This window comes from Aricia agestis, chromosome 10 (genome assembly GCF_905147365.1).
Source record: "Aricia agestis chromosome 10, ilAriAges1.1, whole genome shotgun sequence".
Lineage (NCBI taxonomy): Eukaryota > Metazoa > Arthropoda > Insecta > Lepidoptera > Lycaenidae > Aricia > Aricia agestis.
Genome location: NC_056415.1, coordinates 7,163,754 through 7,185,916, shown reverse-complemented (window position 1 = coordinate 7,185,916; position 22,163 = coordinate 7,163,754). Strand labels below are relative to the sequence as shown.

General features: G+C 33.9%; 2 protein-coding genes across 3 annotated transcripts in view; both read left to right on the top strand.

Annotated features, from left to right (window-relative positions):
* LOC121730993 overlaps nucleotides 1–3,171 on the top strand; it is a 145,888-nt gene extending 142,717 nt beyond the window's left edge. For both annotated transcript variants that reach the window (XM_042120272.1, XM_042120273.1), the window contains exons 14-16: nucleotides 1,210–1,329; nucleotides 1,788–1,858; nucleotides 1,995–3,171. In XM_042120272.1, the coding sequence (XP_041976206.1) occupies nucleotides 1,210–1,329; nucleotides 1,788–1,858; nucleotides 1,995–2,676 (873 nt within the window). In that variant the 3' untranslated portion in view covers nucleotides 2,677–3,171. The remainder of the gene's footprint in view (nucleotides 1–1,209; nucleotides 1,330–1,787; nucleotides 1,859–1,994) is intronic.
* Nucleotides 3,172–6,593: 3,422 nt separating this feature from the next.
* LOC121731179 (multiple inositol polyphosphate phosphatase 1-like) lies at nucleotides 6,594–9,073 on the top strand. Its single transcript, XM_042120533.1, has 5 exons — nucleotides 6,594–6,762; nucleotides 6,917–7,332; nucleotides 7,550–7,627; nucleotides 7,958–8,388; nucleotides 8,917–9,073. The coding sequence occupies exons 1-5, from the start codon at nucleotides 6,594–6,596 to the stop codon at nucleotides 9,071–9,073; spliced, it is 1,251 nt and encodes a 416-aa protein (XP_041976467.1).
* The last annotated feature ends 13,090 nt before the right edge of the window (nucleotides 9,074–22,163 follow it).

Below are 22,163 nucleotides of genomic sequence, written 5' to 3'. Positions count from 1 at the left end.
CATAGCGAGTCTCTTATCTCACCGACTACACTTAATCTGCCGCGATTGTCTTTGTAGCGACTGTATTATCCAAGATTTTTATCTGTACGAAATATTATGCTCTTTATTATTGTATAGTGCCTTTATAGAATTTGTTATTTATGACATAACTAATAGTTTAATTAAGTTCTACTGTTGCTTTATACTGTTGCTAAAAATAATATAATATTATATTTCTACTATGGAAATGGATACGTTGGAAAAGCTTGAAATACAAAAGAAGTTTGAAATACTAGGAAAGCTTAGTAAAAAGTTTAAAAATTGTCTAACTTTTTATTATAGTTTGGTCATAATTTTAGTAAAATTCTGTACAGAACTGAGTTTGATGACGGAATTACGGAACGTTTAATCATCATTAAATTTAATGATGATTAAATTTCAATTCAATAAAGAGTTTGACTAATAATATAATGTATTATATGGGGCTCTTGAATTTAAATGATAATTTTAAAATCATCATTTCATGTTCACGTTCATGTTCACGTTCACGTTCACGTTCACGTTCACGTTCACGTTCACGTTCACGTTCACGTTCACGTTCACGTTCACGTTCACGTTCACGCTCACGCTCACGCTCACGATCACGCTCACGCTCACGCTCACGCTCACGCTCACGCTCACGCTCACGCTCACGCTCACGCTCACGCTCACGCTCACGCTCACGCTCACGCTCACGCTCACGCTCACGCTCACGCTCACGCTCACGCTCACGCTCACGCTCACGCTCACGCTCACGCTCACGCTCACGCTCACGCTCACGCTCACGCTCACGCTCACGCTCACGCTCACGCTCACGCTCACGCTCACGCTCACGCTCACGCTCACGCTCACGCTCACGCTCACGCTCACGCTCACGCTCACGCTCACGCTCACGCTCACGCTCACGCTCATGATCATGCTCATGCTCATGCTCATGCTCATGCTCATGCTCATGCTCATGCTCATGCTCATGCTCATGCTCATGCTCATGATCATGATCATGCTCATGCTCATTCTCACAAACACGAACACGAACATAAAAACGAACACGAACCCGAAAACGAACACGAACACATAATACTAATAAAGTCCATCATAATCAGCCCGCTCAGTGCTGAAAAATTAGAGTTTGATAAACTTTAAATTTAAATCGGGTTTTTTTATTTATTTTATTTAATACTATTGTTACAGAAGCTGTACAGATTTATAAACTGTGTGGAACTGGTGTCCCCGCACCATGCGGCTCGAGAATTAGTGAACACCATTCGTCAGGGACATTTTACGTCTTTGTTTCAGAAAAGCGTCAAAAGGGTAAATAATTTTAACTTCACATATTTTTGTGCAAATTATCTTTAAAAGTATTTTACCCACATAATATTATGAGCTTCTTTTTAACTCCTGATGAAAAAAGAAGGGATTATCTGTCGTCATTAGCTCGTTCACTGCTGGAAAGTATCGAAAGTTTTTTAAAATTTCTTATTTCTAAATATATACAGTTGACGACGATACTAAATAATTTAATTATTTAGTATCGTCGTCAATTACTGTATATATACGTGTCAATAAAGTATATTCAATACTCTTTAAAATAGAGCCATTAATTTAATATCTCTATCTTGCTTAGTCAGCTTGGTAATTAAGACACCCGAACTTACAAAGTCAATATTGTTCGTTGGAAATTTGGGGCTGTAAATTGGCTTATTTATCAGCTTAGCTGTTATATTTAAAGCTATATTGGCAGCGTACAACAGGAATTGCATTTGTTTCAGAAGGAACATGAACAGCGCAGAAGAAGGAAGAGCAAAGCACAGTTCTTTGAAATGATACAAGAAATAAGAAGGTATCTTATTTAATTTCACCTTGCAATTTCAATAAATATTAAAGTCACTCTTCTCTATATCCTTAATAACTAATTGGTACTAAGCCCAAATAATAGTTTAATAGTCTTTATCTTCCATTATTTTTTCGTTGATCAGGGTTCAACAAGGACGGGAACACTCACTGGATTCTATAAAAGAAAACGTCGTGATAGAAACATCGGAAGTGTCAGAGGAATTATCAGAATCAAAATTTTTGTCACCGTCACCTGACGTTTCCAATAGTAGATCACCGCGACAAAGTCGATCACCGCGACAACTGAGATCGCCGAGAAATCGGAAGAAACGAGGCAGCGTCTCCGGACTGAACGTCAGACGTTTCAGCACAGACTCAGTCCTCGGATCAGACTCTGCGTCAATTTACGAGAAAACCAGCCTAAATATAGGAAGACGACTCAGCCGCGATGTAAGCTTCCTTACCAGTTCCCCTCCGGACATAAACACTAGACTACGAACTCCGTCACCGATGGTACGAAGACCGGAAGGTTCTTCGATAAAATCTTACCAGGACGTTTCTGATTCCTCACAGAATTGCCTAAGCGTGGATGTACCGACATATCGAACCAGTGTTGAAATTTTAGTGTCCGACGAAGGTGATGTTCCTCCGGCTCCACCATACCCCAGAGTATCACCGACGGGCGCTAGGTCTGAACTGTCGCAATTATCGGAAGAAGAACTGATTAGGCTCTGGCGAAGCTCCGAAAGAGAGGTGCGCGAAGCACTATTGGCCGCTTTACAGGAGAGAAGAGCAAATCTGGATCCAAAGCAGGATCCAGGATGAGAACACTGAACTTCTGAACTTGGAAAGTTTTCGATGTGAAAGCCATTGATTTTCTCGATGCTGGTCATGTGGGAAGTAGAGGGTAATAATGATAGACCACCAGTAGTGGTGTTTGTGCCTGTTTTCAACTGTTTGACACGGATTCGTACGGGCTTTAGTGACTACAGTGTTCATTTGAGTGTCTTCAAATAGTTGTATCATAATGCCTTATTTGGTGTGTTTGTTGATTTAGTAATTCGTGTCAAACGATTTAAAAACGGTACTCGTAGAATATTATTTCAAATTACGTCCATGATTAATATTTAAGTTGTGAGTGTATGATTAATGAATTAAATATAGCGGTGTAACTTAAAATTTTAGCTATGACCACAAATATAAGTGCTTTACTCTACTATCGTAGTACTTAATATTATAATATAATCATGATTTGAACTTTACGATTTGTGGGAAAACTATGCAAGATTTTACAACAACTTGTGTTGAATAGGATCATTGAATATTATGTTAGTAGGCCTTAACGTACTGATTTTCAGTTTTCCCTCACATATTATAAAAGTTGTTTTTTATGTCCTGGTGTTTATGATTCAGCCATGTAGTTTATTATTTACTTAGTAAAATTATTTTTTCTTGATCTAATTATAAAATTACTAAATAATACTGCCAAATTATATCTATTAAAGTAGACATAAGTATTTTAAAATCTATCCTAGTTATGCACCCTAGAATTTAGTTTAGTATTTTCACAACTTTCTCCTATTTATTCTAATGTAATTATTGAACTATATCTTCCTCAATTTAAAACGTAATAATTCATCAATGAGCAATATTTTCATAGAAATCAACTGCGTAGCCTCTAAATAAGAACGGCCTTAATAATTTTACGTGCCTCAAGTTTAATCCATAAAATCATTTCATTTGTTTAATTCTTATATGGATACATGGTATCTATCTTGTATCTTTGAAACCGACTAGAGTTTTTAATTTCATCAACAATAATTATCATTTATGTGTTTTAACTTTCTTCTTAATTCCTAACTTTTATGCCAAGCATATTATAAATGGTTCGCTACGATCCTATTTTGTTCTAGTCAATCACGGACCAACTTAAGTGTTTGGTGATCTCTATCTGGTCTTGGATGATAATCATCTAGTGATATATAAAGTCTTATGCATTTCTGTCTAAATACTACAGATGAAATATATAGAGTAGGCAAGTTAGAGTTGCAAACGAGCAATTTGTATAATATACCTCATTGATTCGAATAGTTTATATTTTTATCATTTCATTGTAGGTACTATCAGAGAAGTTGATTCCTATGCAAATTGGGGACCTAAGTAGTTTGGTTGCGTTACGTCAAACCCAGCTAGCAGATCACGATTAACATTGAATTGACATATTCGACCAAATAACGTTGGTCTGTCAATTGCATAGGAATCAACTTCCTCGATGGTACTTTATACCTATTATATATTTTTTGGCTTACTGATATTATAATGCAGAATCTTTAAAACATGTTTGAACAGTGGATAACTGATAGGAAACTTAAATACTCTTTAATTTATAATATTTTTGAGTTTATGCAAAAATACTATCTGAAAAAGAGCTGCTTCCGTAGTTTGCTTTACTCCACTAGATTCTCTATTAGAGTAAGTGTCTGTATTTTCGAATTGTGAGCATCATATAATATAATAGAATACTACTCTGGACCTTACACTCCAGATCATGGTAAGCTTCTTGAATATCTTTATTAACAAGATTATAATACTTATTCGTAAAACGATGCGTCTTATGAAATTCTATTACACCTTCGCAATTACCTTGTATTATTGTAATCTATCGTATTGAATTTGTTTTTTTTTTTTAGTTTTTCAGCGACAATTTTTCTTTCTTCATGTTTGACAAAACACTTTTTAATATTATGTTTGTTTGAATTACTTCTAGATTTGATCATTGCATCAACAATTATTTCTATGATAAAATTAAGTATTTTATATTGTAAGAAAAGAAAAATAACTGTGTTATAGGTAATACATATTAAATTGAAAAAAATATACAAATTTTTGTGTGTCAGCCATCGTTTGGCTAGCAGTACTACTGTGCGAAGTACGCTTAGAATAGGTAGGTACATTGTATTTACCGACCTATAAAACAAGAGTAGATATTATAAATGTAAGTAAAACCTAAGTGTTTAAAAAATTAGAAACGCCAATTTTACTAGTAATTAATATTTATATTTGAAAAGTGTTGGTCATTATGTACATACACCAATGTGTAAAAATCATGAAATATTTTTGTGGTAATTCTATTTTTGGGGCAGTGAATTTATTAAATATATTTTTGTGTCCTATTATGTCAATTAAAAAACAGATGTAAGGTATATTCAGAAACTGTAATAATATTTAAAAAATCTACATTACAAAACAATATTATAATAATTATACCTAGGTAAACACTGAGCTTTAAAAATTAACAAATTGACATGATTCAAAATTTTTAATAGTATGCATCTAATATAATATTTTAATTTTATATTTCTTAAAGACTATCATAATTCATAACACATTAGAATGAATTATTTGTGGGAAATTTGCTGCCCCTAAATAGATTTGCGTAATCATTGAAAATAGTATGAAAATAAAGTATTTGTCACAAAATGTTTTTTTTTACTATACTTACCTCATGACGTTGTAAGTGTAACAAATAAAGTCTTAAAATGTTGAATTTTTAGATAGGCTATAAATTTTATTATTCGTTGGCTATGGCTAGAAGAATGTGTAAAATATAGGCAATATATTCCAACAGATTAATAATATATAGAGCAAAGAAATTTTAATACCCCAGATTTTGCAATGCTATAAAAGAACATGTAAAACATTATTTCAAAATGTCAAAGCAGAGCCAACGCGTCTAGAGTATAACTCGTGGAATCGTATTGGAGATCACTTGAAATATGATCGAGATTCTGACATGTTGCATATGCAATAGCAAATTGGAACACACGAAGAGGTTTGAAATCGACTACATGTAGTATGTGAAATATTATATTAAGGTACTATTTGGTGCCCGCAACTCCGTTGCGCCATTTTTTTATTGCGCAGGAATCGTAAATTTTTCAGGGGTGAAAAGTATCCTATGGGCTATGTCCTAACTCCTATCCCGGGACTCAAAGTGTCTCCATACCAACAAAATTGGTTCAGCGGTTTGGACATGAAGAGGTAACACACAGACGTCACACAGACGTCTGACAGACATATGTATACACGTTCGCATTTAAAATATTAATGTGGATAAGATATTGTAGCTGTTGGTTTTGTTTATCAAGTAGAATCCTCTTGAAGTAAATACTTCAAATAATGATGAGAAATATATTGTATTTTTCAATAAAATAGAAGCTTAATACAAAATGAAGTAAGCAAGTTTTAATATAGTTTTACAGAGTACAGTAGCGTCTAAAGGTATTTACAGACTACAGTAGCGTCTAAAGGTATTTACAGACCAGGTACACTGAAGTTACTATTTAATTAACTAACTAGCGACAAGAGATGTCTATTGGAGAAGTTAAAAGTATAAAGTCTGTTGGTTTATCTTCAATATTAATTTGTGCTGGTATACTGTCTTGAGTTTAATAATTATTATTTAGACAGCTTAGGTGTCATTGAACTCTAAAGTTTTGGTTTTAAATACACCAATTAAGCTGACATTAAAATTATTATACCTTGGGTATAATTTACGACACTAATACGAATTATAATTGCATTAAGATAAGAACTAAAAAAATGTGTAATTTATTGACGAAATTTGATAAACCCGTCTGAACGTGTTTAGCAATGGTATCTCAACAGTCATATTCAATGGTATCTCAACAGTCATATTTTAGTAAGCTCTCGACCTTAGATCAATCTGTATATCGTTCATAATGTTGAAAATAATATTAAGTGGTTTATTCTTACTAGTTTGTGCTATCAACCCTACATTGTCTATTTACTGCTTCTGGAATACAGGATGTCCTTACAAGTTTTTGTCAACTGAAACATCCTACGATTCTGTTAGAGGAGACATGAGGGATTCAGCTGTAAACCTAAAGGGTATGTTTACTAAGATGAAAATTTAGCATTGCATTTAATTTTTCAATTAAGAAAATGAAATCCAATTCTAATTATGAATTAATAATAATTAGAATTAGAAAAAAATGAAATAAAAAAATACAATTCGAATAAAAACAAAACGATAATATTTTAGGTTGCGAACCAATCAGTATGTGGGGGATATACAGACACGGCAAACGAAAACCTAGCATAGCAACCAGTACCCAAATGAAAGACGCCTTGCAAATTCAAAACCTTATTTCGGAAAGCTACAAAAAACACCACTCCTCCATATGTGCTCAGGATGTAGAAAATTTACTCAATTGGAACATGGATAACAAGTTTCTGGATGGTAAGCAGGATTTGACGGAGGAAGGGATGAGGGAAATGGTAGGCCTCGGTAATCGGTTGAAAGAGGCTTTTCCATTACTTAGTGACGTCAGGGACGGTGATTACACTTTCCGTCCCGCAAAGGGTCCCTGGATAGAGGAGAGTATTAAATATTTCGTGAAGGGCCTAGGGAAAAATATAAAAATAGATGGCGCGAGGCATGACTCAGATGTTATGGCGGTGAGTGAATTTTAATATTTTGTTTAATTTGAAAAAGTTTGTCTTGTTCTTGTTCTACATGTTAATAAAAAAAAAAACAGAAAAGTTTATTGATTATAATGAATACCTAAATAACACGCCTAATAAAGACAGTGTTGTGTACCACAGGAAATATAATTAACAATTGAATATTGGCTAGTAAAAAAAATATTAAATTATCATTTATTTTAATTTTTAGCCAAACTGTGAAAAACGAAATGAGAAGTACGATGATTCTGAGGTCAATAAGTTTATGGGCTCTTCCGATTATTTAAAGGTGAGCTAATATTATTATAATTGTGATTAATTGATTACCTACTGATTGTCATATTATTATATATTTTGGCATTTAATGCAATAGTAAATTTCATATTTATATATTTTGTTTTATAATATTATGTTAATAAAATATATGAAGGTTATAAAATAATAATATTCAAAATATACTATTGTAAACTTACTTTTCATCTGACCTTGAAAATATTTTATCACAATATTTTTGTGGTTAGTAAAAAATTATGGTATATAGAAATCATAAGAAATGTAACAAGTCGCATACACCCCGATTACATCATCTTCGTTATTATTGAAAATATTTTACTTTTAGGTAAAAGATAGAATCCAAAGACGGACGGGCTTAGAATTCAATTTGTCAGACGCGAACGTGTCAGCCCTATATGATTTGTGTCGCTACACCTGGACCAATAAAGCTAGCCCCTGGTGTGCACTCTTCACTACCGAAGATCTTCAAGTCCTAGAATATATAGAGGATTTAAAACTCTACTATACGAATGGATATGGTCTTAAATCGAATGAAAAAGTTGGAAGGATTCCTCTTGCTGATTTATATAACGCATTCATGCAAGCTAAAGAAGGGAAAGATGTCACCAACGATGCTACTATTGATCAGATTTTTACAGCACTAGGACTCTTCAAGGACGCTTCGCCGTTGACGGCCGCTGCTAGAAGTCGTGATAGGAAATGGAGAACCAGCTATATTTCAGTGTTTTCAGCTAATCTTGTAGCTGTTTTGAATAGGTATGTTTTTCATTCATTAAAGTAGTTGTAACCTGTAAGTAATATAAAAATGTATTTATAAGTTCTTTTTAGAAATAAATTCCTTTAAGCTAATAGCTAGGTATGCTATGTAAGTTGGTATCATAGCTGTGTATAAGATATGTAAGAATATGCTCAATTCTAAAGAAACTTACATTGTATAAAACAATAGTTCAACGCCTCACCTGAACCGTCTAGACGAGTTCGACAAACGTTGTGTGTAGGTGCCTATTGCTATACTTAACTATTTTACATAATCTTATATTTGTATGCTAAAAAGTACCGATTGATATCAAAAGATTTCTATGAATCTACTAATTTAAATTAAAAGTAGTTCAAAGTAGAGTAATCTTAACGTTTTAGAATTTTTATTATGTTTAAACAAATTTAAACTGCTGAAATTCTTAGAACTCTCTCTATAATTATTACGTTAGCTATAATAATTGTTCGTATTTAATAAACGTATTAATCATAGGCAGGTCTAAATTTCTCTTACGTTATTTTTTGTAGATGTAACAAAGGCCCCAAGGAGGAATACAACGTGGTATTTTATTTCAACGAAGAACCTATTGCAACCATCTGCGAAGAGGGAGTATGCTCGTGGCAAGAATTTGAAAACAAATTAGGTTCTTTCACAACTAATTTAACTGAAGCATGTGCCGTGTGAACATTTCATTCCGTAGAGTGTAAGTAATAAATAGGTACTTGATTTACTATAAAAGTATTATATTTTCAACATTGAAAAATTATACAACCAACATAAGATATTTTAGACTGTACAAAACTGTACTGTTTTTTTTCTGTGTATTTCAATTCTGATATAAAATATTTTCAATCTATACTAGAAATATTATTAATGAAATGAAAATGTATAATAATATCAACTATTAGTACCAATAATTTATTTACCAACAAAGCTGAATAACTTCTGAATTCATAATATTTGAACGTTAAGCTATAATAATTTTAGTACCATTATGTTTACAATTTTAAATATGCATAACGTGTTTTTTTATAAAGAGGAATTAAACAAGATTTCACTACATTTTTAACACTTTTAAAATAGTGTTTATTAGTCGTAACAACCATTTCTATAACACGAATGAACAAGGAAAGTGAAGCACGTTTTCAAATGCATGAAGTCCATGAGTAAAAGGGAACAAAAATAATAGAGGTGACGGCGTTTGTGAGGCTTGTCTGTGACAGGTCGAAGTAACGAGAAGACACGACAATGATTTTTACTGTACATAGTTATTATTACTGTAATGACCGGTTTACATTATTCCAATCCAGCCATCTAAGCTTGTTTGATTGTTTATAAGCACTTGATTACATACTATTGAAATATTGTAAACGGGCACTCGGATGCACTGGACGCAAAAAATTGCTGGGCTATGGAATACTACTCACAAGGCAGCGTTCACATTAAATTCACCATCAATCAACGAAAGTAAACGATCATTGCGCAGTTTGTTATGGTATTCTATAAAAATTCACATTATTGTTCACACCTTACCAAAATTACGTTACGCTTGCTATGTGAAGGTTGCTCTTGTCGACGGCTGAGAGTCAGTTTAGTATAAACGCAGCCTTAGTCTTTGGCATGTTTTGATATTTTATGCAACGACACAGCAAATAGGCTGCGTTTCCACCGGATATGAGCTAAGCTGCGTTGTGAGAAATGTGTTTTAAAAGAACCAATAGAATCGTTACGCTGAACAAGGTCAGGCAAATGAAGGGTTTCTATTATTTCTAGAAAACACATTCCTCGCTACGCAGCTAAGCTCAGCTGCAGTGGAAACGCAGCCTTACAATGCCATCTCTCAACGTCATAAAGTCTATAGCTGTCGCCAAATTTACACGCGACTGCATCAGGGAACACCTGTCTCAAAGACAGGATATAAACAATGTTGTGAAGCGCTCAGCCTGCCTTTATCCTTTGCTTTTACGTATGAGTATATTTTTTGTCGTATTTAAGCACGGCAGGTTTTAATGATAAATAATTTTACATTTGCCTTTTTGACCATGTTATTAGCTAATAATGGTTAAAATTAACATCACACGTCATGTGTCTTGGTCATTGTCTATCAAGTATCTTTTCCAATTCATCAGACAAAGACAAAACATTGTACTTTTAATATGTCGTACAATGGATACTTTGTGTGAATATTTATTTTTAGTAAGGGTAAAAATAATATGACAAAATGTTTTCTTCAATGTAACAAAATTCAGAAGACAAACTCATAATATTACTTATTCATAATTATTATAAAAAATCATCTGAGAGTGAAACCAACTACTGAGGATGAAACCATGATTATCTTGTAATTTCGAATCCTGTTAAGACCACGGATCGGGTAAGTCTTTACTAATTTTAATAAAACTCCCAGCTTCCTAACTTTGTTGGACTTGTTTAGAATAACTTGTTATCTTATACCTAATTTCACAGCGTGGCTTTGGTCTGGAAAACTAGAGCAAACAAGATTTTCTTCGTAATCACCACCCACTTTGACACTAGTAACTTTGATCCCTTTAAAGACTTGTCAATACCTTATAATAATAGTAATCAATATCTATACTTAGATTTTTTTAAAACAAAATTCAACAAAAAGCATGATACATCTAATAATGTAAAAAGCCTATAATTAGAATAAAATACTGTTAGTAATAATACATATAAAAATGCGGACACTTTTGCACGTCTGTCTGTCTGTTTGTCCAACTTACCTCTTCACGCATGAATCACTTAAATTATTTTGATGATATTTGTTATGGAGGTACTTAGTGTTGGATTATTTTAGCTTGGAATAAACTTATCACATCAGCGCGGCGAAGTTAGGATTTAAGAAAAAAAAGTAAAAGAATTTATGGACCTTCTTATTTTTGATATTATTGATATACGTGTCGGATCCAGGATCTCATTAACTTTAATTATTTGGCATATTGCAAACCATAAATTTGAAGGCAGCTAATCCACAACGACCTTTTGGAATCGTCGAACACTTTTATTATTTTTACTTACAATATTTAAATATTGCATAGAAACATCATCATGAGTCATGACAGAATAACCGATATCCGTGTTATTTAGGAAAGCCATTAGTCAGCAAAAGACAACCACATGGATTAGTCCTGCTTAATCTCTCTCTTAATCTCTAAATCTAATAATTTGATCCAAATTATCCAAATCCATTCTTCGGTAAAAAATAATAACAAGATCACTGACCTCTTTGACATATTGATATAATTAATTTTGATAAATATTCATAGATATATTTTATTGAAGGCTACAATAATCCTGTTTTGAATTCCACACATAAATCAGTATTTAAGAAGAAGTATATATACATTTCTTGCTTTCTCTTTTTTAATGGTTTCCAAAAATAAGAGGTCAAACCCCATATTATTAAAAGGACTAACCTAATTAAAGGTACACTATCGAAGATACAATATTCATAGTGACAAAGAGAATATAATCATTACGTTTCATAGTGAGTTGTAAAACGTAGTGATTAAAATATATTATTTATTTCTTTGATGAGTTGACGGACATACGTCATCTGGTTGGATTATGTCATCTGTTGGCTGGGTTTGACACAACGCAACCAAAATACCACAATAGACATAACGACCAGTAGTTCGACTGCAAAGAGACGGACAGGTTTCAATATCTGTCAAATTCGTCGGGTTTCACTAGGATTATGAACGGAATGTGCCTCGCGCTGGCTGATATAATTTATTTTTAAATATTAAAAATAAAGTTTTCAAAATTGGATTCTGATAATTTTAATCGCATGTGCCAAAACACAAACAACAATACGACCAAATAGGAACACGTCCATCGAATATGTCATAGTTTTAAATTCGTATGTAACAAGTTAACAACCCTAGCGACGATTTTCGTCACAATACGTCAAATTTAAAAATCTCAACATCAGTTCTAAGTCGGCATACTCTATAATTATTCTGTCTACTCTGAAAATACGTAGGTCTGCCATCTGCCTATGAATCAACATATCTGATATTACTGTATATTAAATAGGTATAAAGAGGCTCTGCTTGACATTTGGAAAGTTTCATGACAGACAAAAACAGCAAACCCTGAAGACATTGCAGAAATATCTTTATTAGAACAAAGGTACTGTCAGAGAAGTTGATACACAGGCGGATGGCGGACCATAATTTATTAGCGTTCTGTCAAACCCAGCCGACAGATTACAATTAACATATTTTTCAGACACAACATTAACATTAACAGAAGCAATTTATTCGATGGTACTTGTACGTAAATATTCTATTGTTTATTAGTACGAGCTTATATTTCTAAGTCTTATAATATACAGGGTGTAACAAAAACAAGTGATAATACTTTAGGGTGTGTACGTGTTCCTTGTAGAGAGTTCACTGTGAAAGTAGCAGCGCTGAAAGACCAAAATTTTTTTTCACTTTTGTATGGGGAAACTCGTGACGCTCGGGCTCTTGCCCATACAAAAGTGAAAAAAAATATTCGTCTTTCAGAGCTGCTACTTTCACAGTGAACTCTCTACAAGGAACATGTACACACCCTAAAGTATTATCACTAGTTTTTGTTACACACTGTATAAAATTCTCGTGTCACAATGTTAGGCTGCGTACTCCTCCGAAACGGCTTTACTGATTTTAACCAAATTCTAAATGCATATTCAGTCGGTCTGAGAATCAGCTATTGGGTACTTTTTATATTGATAAGTGCATTTGTTGAATAAATAATAGTAAATTATTACAACTCGAGACTGACGGCGACCATTGTTTGTGCGACGGGATAGCGATGTACGTTGCCATGGTGACATACTTATTTAGTCACTTTAATAAAATAATACGAGCGAAATATTTTATATTGGCAATTAACGTTTGCCGGGACAGCTAGTCTCTACATAAAACACTAAAGCAGGTACGGTATGTTAATATCACATGCAACATCACTACTAAATGGCGAACTGCGTGTTAATTTATGTTAATGGCGGTCATCTCGCCAAATTGCGCAAGGCATATCATTAACGAAACTGGGCATCCTAAGCGCCTGTTATACGGCTCACCAAGAACTGATATGTAGCATGGAGAAATGATCATTTATTTTGTTATTTCAAAAAGGTTATAGGAAATGATAAGTTCATAAAGAAATGGTCCTATATGCTCCAAAAGTATAAGAATAATTGATTTAATTGTTTAATATGGTGTATAAAACAGCTGTTAAAATAATGGGAATAGAGCCGATAAGGCTCTGGTTATGATAATTATTTTATCCTACCTGGGCATTATTATACTTTTTTATATGGTTGCAACAGGGTCTAATATTGAAAGTTAAAAGATATATACGTGGGACAGCCATGCTTCGGCACGAATGGGCCGGCTCGACCGGATAAATACCACGTTCTCACAGAAAACCGGCGTGAAACAGCGATTGGCGACGGAAGTTGCTTTCCATCAGGTGACCCGTTTGCTCGTTTGCCCCCTTATTTCATAAAAAAAAAGATAAACAGTATGAAAAATAACTCAAATGAAGCTTAATATAAGTTTATAGCCATTATTTTAAAATGGTTTTAACGTAGAATATTCTTTAAGATTTTCTCAATCTCACTGGAGGAACACAGACGCATACAAAATGCAATTTATTACTTTTTCTATAGTACAACGTTTGCGAAGATATATGAGTCTTATCTAACGATACAGACAAAAACATCGGTATAAATCTTTCTTATCTGCGAAACTGGGTATTATATAAATAGTTTTTAAAACATCCAAGAATGTTCTAACTGTGATGGCAGTGTCTTTTATACCTTTTGTTTATTTTAAAAGCCTGACTTAATGTTAACAATTAAATAAACCATAAATATAGAAAAATACAGCCCACATCAGTCAGAAACTTTCAAATTGATACGTCTCCTAAAATACACTAAAATACAAATTTCAACCCACTGCCAAAAAATTTGGATGTTATTGAGTTCCGTTTATAATAATAAATCCTAATTATTATTATGAATCTTGCATGTTGTAGTATTGTTACAAAATGTAAATCATCAGAACACTCACTTACGTTTATGAAATGAGAATTTTTAGTGCTGCCTCACTAGTCACCATTATATTATGAAAAAGCAGCGGGTTTTCTCGGGAAGTGCCGAAAGAAAACTAAAAAGATGGGGATCAGCTCATTTGACTTAACGCGAGTTCAACATTATATATCCATTATAATATATCCAAAAAGAGTAAACCTACAACGCCGCCAAATAAATAAACTTGGTGCTTTGGCTAAGGGCTCTTTTCCTGTCATATAATATATCGCCCGCTTGCGGATCAGGTCCGCAAGTTGTCCGCATGACTAGATCCGCACGCAGGCAATAATACACATGACAGGAAAAGGGCGCCTATAATTTTGAAGTAAAAAAAAAAAAAAAAAACAATTTCCGCCGCGTTTACGCTGCGTTTCAAATCCATACAAAATATGGGCGGAACGCGACAGACGATGCCGAAATTCCGTCGTGAGCCGAATTTCCGTCGAGCCGAATCGAGTGTAAAGTTCGGCAGCGATTCGGCGGTAATGTTTTGTATAGCAACACACTATACGCGACGGAATTATCAAAACCGAACATAGCAAATCCAACCTTATCTCCAAAGCGTTAACGCACACATTGCATCTGAGAATTTTAATTTGAAATTACGCCGCGAAATTTTGGCTCTTCGCGTAATTTATAGTGTGTCGCATCAGACGTAAGCGGCTGAACGTAATTTCGGCCACGTAAATTACGCCGGCGTAATTCAGCCTAGTATGTTTAGACACAAAGGCTAACTTACACTACCGTACAAGTTACACCAACACTGTTTTGTACCTACGTAGCGCCGCGCGCCGTGGCCCGTGACACCACGTAGCCCAAGTTTCAAATCTTATCGCGCCCTGACGGGGCAGCTTATCTGGGACGTGACTCACATAACAACCTCGTTATACAGACACACATTTTTTCAATTTCCCGCAGATTAGCCGAAGATTTATTAAGGTGAGTTGACTTGTAAGTAATGATCTCCGTTTTACATTTAAATATTTCTAACACAATCAATAGATAGATTTTGTTTAACCAGTTACAATTTTATCCTTATTTAACTAAAGCGATATGATACAAAATGAAATAGCAATGTCACTCCTGGTTAAAACGAATTCAAAGGTACAATAATATTTATTAGCTTTGTTAGTTCCAAAAGGTAAGTATCTAGATTCTAGAGGTACAATAACAATTTACCAAGTGATAGATACTATCAATACATCGAGATTGTTAATTTGAAAGGGTCTATATTACTCTTTAGACCTCTAAAATATCGTTGGATAATGAAATGGTAAGTATGGAAACTTTGCGGCGAATATAGATTTTAAATCGCAAAAATATACATTACCTCATGTTAACGAATTTTTGCCTTTACTTAGGAGGGTTTAGTTCTAATCTTTATCCAATATTAAATAGGTAACGAAATCATATTCTCTATAATTATGATCTCTAGGGTTCCGTACCCAAAGGGTAAAAACGAGACCCTATTATTACTGAGACTTTGATGTATGTCCGTCTGTCTGTCTGTCTCCAGGCTGTATGTCAAGAACCGTTATAGCTAGACTTCTGAATTGTTCACAGATTGTGTATTTCTGTTGCCGCTATAACAACAAAATATACTAAAAACAAAATAAAGTTAATATTTAAAGGGGGTCCTACACAACAAACGTGATTTTTTGGCCTTTTTGACTCGTAATCCATAATGGCAACATGTAGACATTTCACAAAATCCTCATATTTTATATATTGTGTACTTTACTACTTAATAATAAAATTAAAATTAAATCAATCTTTCAATACTCTATGGTACGGACCCTTCGTGCGCGAGTCCGACTCGCACTTGGCCGTTTTTTTATTCTAAGCAGCTCTTAAGAAAAATAATATAAAATAAGGTTATGATAATACCTAATATTTATTCTTGTGGCATTTTATTATGAAATTTTATTGCGACGTAACACATCGGAAACGACCTATCCTTAACCTACTTATTGTGACGCGTGGTATTCGCGCGCTTATCTTCGTCACCAAACATCCTTACTAATCTATATATATAAAAGAAAGTCGTGTTTGTAACAACACTTATAACTCGAGAACGGCTGGACCGATTGCCATGGTTTTTGATTTGTTGGATTTGTTTCCGTCCCGAATAGCAGAATACATCTTAAAAACATTGAAAACTCGATATGTGTAATGAATACTTAATCATTTCAATAGATGCTGATTTGTTTATTACATGTCAAACATTTGTTGTCCAATCCTGTCAAATAGTGTAAAAACTATTTATTTTTTGGAGCTTATGGCCTGGTTGCTGAGACATTTAAGCCACAACTTTATTTTTTTCCGAAGACATCATGTGCGCGTTCAGAAATTTATTTTTTGTAAAATGTCTACAAAGTTCAGGTACTGTTATATTTGTTTGTTTTAGACATTAATTTTCGAAAATTATTTATTAATTATTTAATTTTTAATTCCCGAAAATAGTACCTAAGATTTATTCTACAGTAAAAACATAAAATCATCGGAAAGGAACGGAATTTAGGGAATAAAAAATCAATTGGTAAAGGTTATAAGATTAAGGAAAAAAAATCTACAGGTTAACAAAAGTGTAATTTTCTTTTTATAGGTTGTCTATGATTTTTCTTGATAAGCTATTCATACGTAGTGGTTATATACTCTTTGCGCTATTGTCTATGTCTCGAAAGTTCAGGCACTTTTAAGGGCCCATTCACGGCAGGACTGCACGGCAGTCCTGCAGTGAATGGGCCTTTTTATTATATTTCGGATATTGAATTATTAATACGAGTTTTATTTTTTTTCCCAATCTGCACAACATAGTTTTCAATAATTTTTTTCTGACATGAGTTTGAAGTACTTAATTATTATTTTTTATTCTTATTCTCATTCTGTATGTATGTTTTCATCATCATTCATCATAATAAAATACTTTTTTGTTTCTATCTATATAAATATATTATTTTGTATCATTGTTTTACGTTCATCAAAGCTTAAATTAGTTCAGCTAAAAAGTAACACGACATTCAATTGACTGTTAGGCGGTACGAAGTTCGCCGGGTCAGCTAGTATAATAATACTAGCTGTCCCGGCAAACGTTTATTTGCCAAATAAAGTATTTCGCCCGTATTATTTGATTGAAGTGACTAAATAAGTATGTCACCATGACAACGTCCATCGCTATCCCGTCGCACAAACAATGGTCGCCGTCAGTCTCGAGTTGTAATAATTTACTATTATTTATTCAACAAATGCACTTATCAATATAATAAGTACCTACCCAGTAGCCGATTCTCAGACCCACTGAATATGCATATAAAATTTCGTTAAAATCAGTAAAGCCGTTTCGGAGGATTACGCGGCCTAACATTGTAACACGAGAATTTTATATATAAATATAAATGCGAAAGTGTGTAAAATATCTTATACCTATTATGTCTGTATAATGTTGGTTTTTTTCTTTTTTTTTTAATTAAATAAGGGGGCAAACGAGCAAACGCGTCACCTGATGGTAAGCAACTACCGTCGCCCATGGACACTCGCAACATCAGAAGAGCTGCAGGTGCGTTGCCGGCCTAATATAAATGAATACTTAAGGGTAGGTTATTCCAAATTCACGTTTCTAGAATGAGTAATTTTTAAAGAAAGCGTCATTAAAAAAAAACTGAAAAATATATACATGTATAGATACTTACATCTTTTAACTAGTGACTTTTATAGTTAGAAACACAATACAGATAATTTTAGTCGTAAAAAAAAAATCCGAAAGAACTTCGATTTTAAAAACATTTTGAGTTTTATAGGACTTACAGGGACTCAATCAAAAAATAATTTGGATAGTTCGATTACTATTAAAATTTTACAGGGAAATGTACGGATACATGTTTAGTTATACCTACCACAATAGACATAACTACGTTATACTATTTTTTATCTAAGTAAAAAGGTTTTTTCTCTTATTTCGCCTTATCATGGACGCGGCGAGCGTCGTAACCGCCACTGTACAAGGCGCGCTGATATGAATGTTATTTTAATGTCATTTACGTCGATATTCGCACTGACAGACATCGATCTGCTAATTTAGGAATAACCTCCCCTTAAGAGCCCATATGACCCTAACTTGACTACATACATTAACCTAGATCTCAAAATCTGTAAGGTCTAGAAAACTGATTTTTTGACACAAGTAACTTCAGTTCATAAATATTAAATGCTCAAGACGAAAACACGATTACTCAAAAAATGCTCGATAGTTTCTTTTTTACAAAAAACCTTGTTTTAGACACATTTTTGCTTGGATCTTCGAAGTTTGCTGTCTTTTCTTTAATATTTTTTATTATCTAAAAAGGTATTGATAAAACCTAAATTTGCTCAAAACACTTTTTTCATAATCATTATAGTTCGTCTTTTATTCAAGTAAAACTAACTCGGCGATGATTCCGCGTCGTCCTTTTTCACCTGGCATATGAAAGACGGGCGTGAGTGTGAAGAGAGAAGGACGATGATGGATTTTTAGAGTCAGGTGAGCTCTTAAGCTGGCTTCTCACGGCGTGTGATATCACAAGCCACGCCGCGCCGAGCCAGCTATTACGAGCGAGCACGAGCCACAGGCGAGCACGAGCCACCCCTTCTCACGGCGCGTTATATCACAAGCCGCGCCACGCTGACAAACATTCAAGTAAAATTAACCTTTATTAACACCATAATAGATATCATTTTGCTGTAAGTCACTACGTTAAATAAGTAAATTTTAATGAAATGCAACTTTATTCACTAGGCAACTAGGTTGCATTTCAATCTATTTATTTCCCTCGCGCCCCTCTATACCTTCGCCGGCGCTCATTATACGCCGTTCTTAACGCCTTTTATTTGATGCACGAGCGTCGATTTTTCCAAACTTCTGTCTAATCCGGGGCTCCTAGCTATAGCGCGATGTAGCCGCCAAGCAGCGGCATCTGTAATCAAATAAATGAATTACAGTTAATTTAATAAAATTAGCGGCATAGATTGAAATGCAACCTAGTTGCCTAGTGAATAAAGTTGCTTTTCATTAAAATTTACTTATTTAACGAAGTGACTTAGAGCAAAATGATATCTATTTTCGTGTTGATAAAGTTTCATTTTACTTGAATTTTTGTCGGCGTGGCGCGGCTTGTGATTGCCCGCGCCGTGAAAAGGGGTGGCTCGTGTTCGCCTGTTTGCTCCATCATCAATCCTCATCACCTTGGTGAGTGGCAGTCTTCCACCGTGCATTTTTTGCGTAACATCCTGCCATGCACTATAAAACTCAAGAATGAACTGCCACCAGTATTTGAGGACCAATACACGCCATAGGAATTTAGTCCCAGCCCCCAGGATATCCCACCCTGGGACTTAAATCCCTCTGGCGTGATAATTCTACAACACCAAGAATGAATGTAAGTGAAACGAGTTTCATATTAGTTAATCACCTATAGTAAAAATCTTCGTGCTAGCTATAGCGCGATGTAGCCGCCAAGCAGCGGCATCTGTTATCAAAATAAAGGAATTAAACTTAATATAATAAAATTAGCGGCATAGATTGAAATTCAACCTAATTGCCTAGTGAATAAAGTTGCATTTCATTAAAATTTACTTATTTAACGTAGTGACTTAGAGCAAAATGATATCTATTAACGTGTTTATAAAGTTTAATTTTACTTGAATGTTTGTCAGCGTGGCGCGGCTTGTGATATAACGCGCCGTGAGAAGGGGTGGCTCGTGCTCGCCTGTGGCTCGTGATCGCTCGTAATAGCTGGCTCGGCGCGGCGTGGCTTGTGATATCACACGCCGTGAGAAGCCAGCCTTAGAGAGACGGGAAAGGACATAGGATAATTTTTGGCCAAATTCGCTTAACGCGCAAGATTTTACGGAAAATCCCGCGCGATAATCGAATTAAGCGGATCGATATGCATGCGTTCTATTCTTATTAATGCATCATTCCTATAAATTAAAATTACCTAAATGACTCGGTGACCTTCATATCACTTCCCTCGTAATATATTTCCCTTACAAACCTTCCCAGGACTTCCACTATTATTTCAAGACCTTAGCCAAATCGGCTCAGCCGTACTCCTCACCCTTTAGCGAGACTAACAAAATTAAAGAATATAATTTAAACTTATTTATGGGTTTAAAGATCAATAAAGAATAAATATTATTACAACGTATCTATAATACAACACCAGATTTCTACAGTTATACTGAATGGAGTTTATCATTACTACGAGTTTGACAATAAGCCAGAAGTAATCGGCTAACGGCCGTTCCCAATATTTGATCTATCTCTGGTTTTGCGCTACTAGAGATAGGAATAACTCACATTAGACATTAGTGTCAATTGTGAGCTATTCCTATCTCTAGTAGGGGACAACCACAGATAGATCAAATATTGGGAACGGCCGTAAGTTGGGATGTTCCTACTTACATCCCAAACATTGTCAGTTTAATCCATTCGAAACACAACTTCATAAATACGACAAACTCTTTATAATTACGTAAATTTTCAATTTAACTTAGTTAATTAGCGAGTTTATTGCCAAAGCATTTAGTTAATCATCTGGTTTATAATCTTAACATGATGCTGTTAACTTTTTAGGCATTTTTAAAAGAGTAAAGTATACTTAATTTAAGGTAAATCAATAGAGATTTTCCGTGGAAGAAAGACTCAAATTAATATGAATATAATTCTTAGGATGTCACGATATTATATGAAACAGGAAAAATTATTATCATTATCGAAAATAAATTATAAACAAAAAACTTTTTGAGAAAAAGCTTTTATTTAAATAGTCTAAAGTATGTATTTTAATAAAGTTTAAGTAAAGCTTTTAATAAAAATATTTAAAATGGACTTACGTATGAGTCATACAAAACAGTCAAGTTTTCTTTTAGAGAGTGTGATAGATACTCTTCTATAATCCTAAAAAGTCATTCATCGATGTGCACCGATAGTCTACCTTATATATTATACTAGCTACTTGACCGAGCTTTGCTCGGTATTCGATATAACACACGAATAAAATGACATTTTCTGAAAATGATTCCTAGCTAGATCGATTTATCGCCCCCGAAACCCCCATGAAAATCGTTGGAGCCGATTCCGAGATTGCAATTATATATATATATATATATATATATATATATATATATATATATATATATATATATATATATATATATATATATATATATATATATATATATATATATATATACAAGAATTGCTCGTTTAAAGATATAAGATTACTGAAAATATCTAATACATAAAATTTTCGTGTCATAGTGTTTGTGTGCGAACTCCTCCAAAACGGCTCAACCGATTTTACTTCAAATTTTGTATGTACATTCGTTAGGCCTGAGAATAGGTTTTTAGCTACTTTTTATATTGATACTAGAAATCATTTATATGGCAAAACAACATTTGCCGGGTCAGCAAGTCACTACATAATATTATAAAACAAAGTCGCTTTTTTTCCCTCATGTCCTCTTTGTTTCCATTCATTAAATAGTGGAGAATTACTGTTATTGTTGGGGTTTCGAATGTGATGTCGTAAATAATTACATTTTTTCTGCTTACGTTGCAAACGCAGGCTGAACCCTACGAGATTTATCTAAATAATTTACCAAGTATTGTGTCACATTGAAAAGGTCTAC

Excerpts from the sequence above, each read along its gene's own strand:
- LOC121731179 (XM_042120533.1), top strand. The coding sequence starts at position 6,594 with ATGTTGAAAATAATATTAAGTGGTTTATTCTTACTAGTTTGTGCTATC. Across the intron at positions 6,763-6,916 it reads TTCAGCTGTAAACCTAAAGG|GTTGCGAACCAATCAGTATG; the intron begins GTATGTTTACTA and ends ATAATATTTTAG. Across the intron at positions 8,389-8,916 it reads CTTGTAGCTGTTTTGAATAG|ATGTAACAAAGGCCCCAAGG; the intron begins GTATGTTTTTCA and ends TATTTTTTGTAG.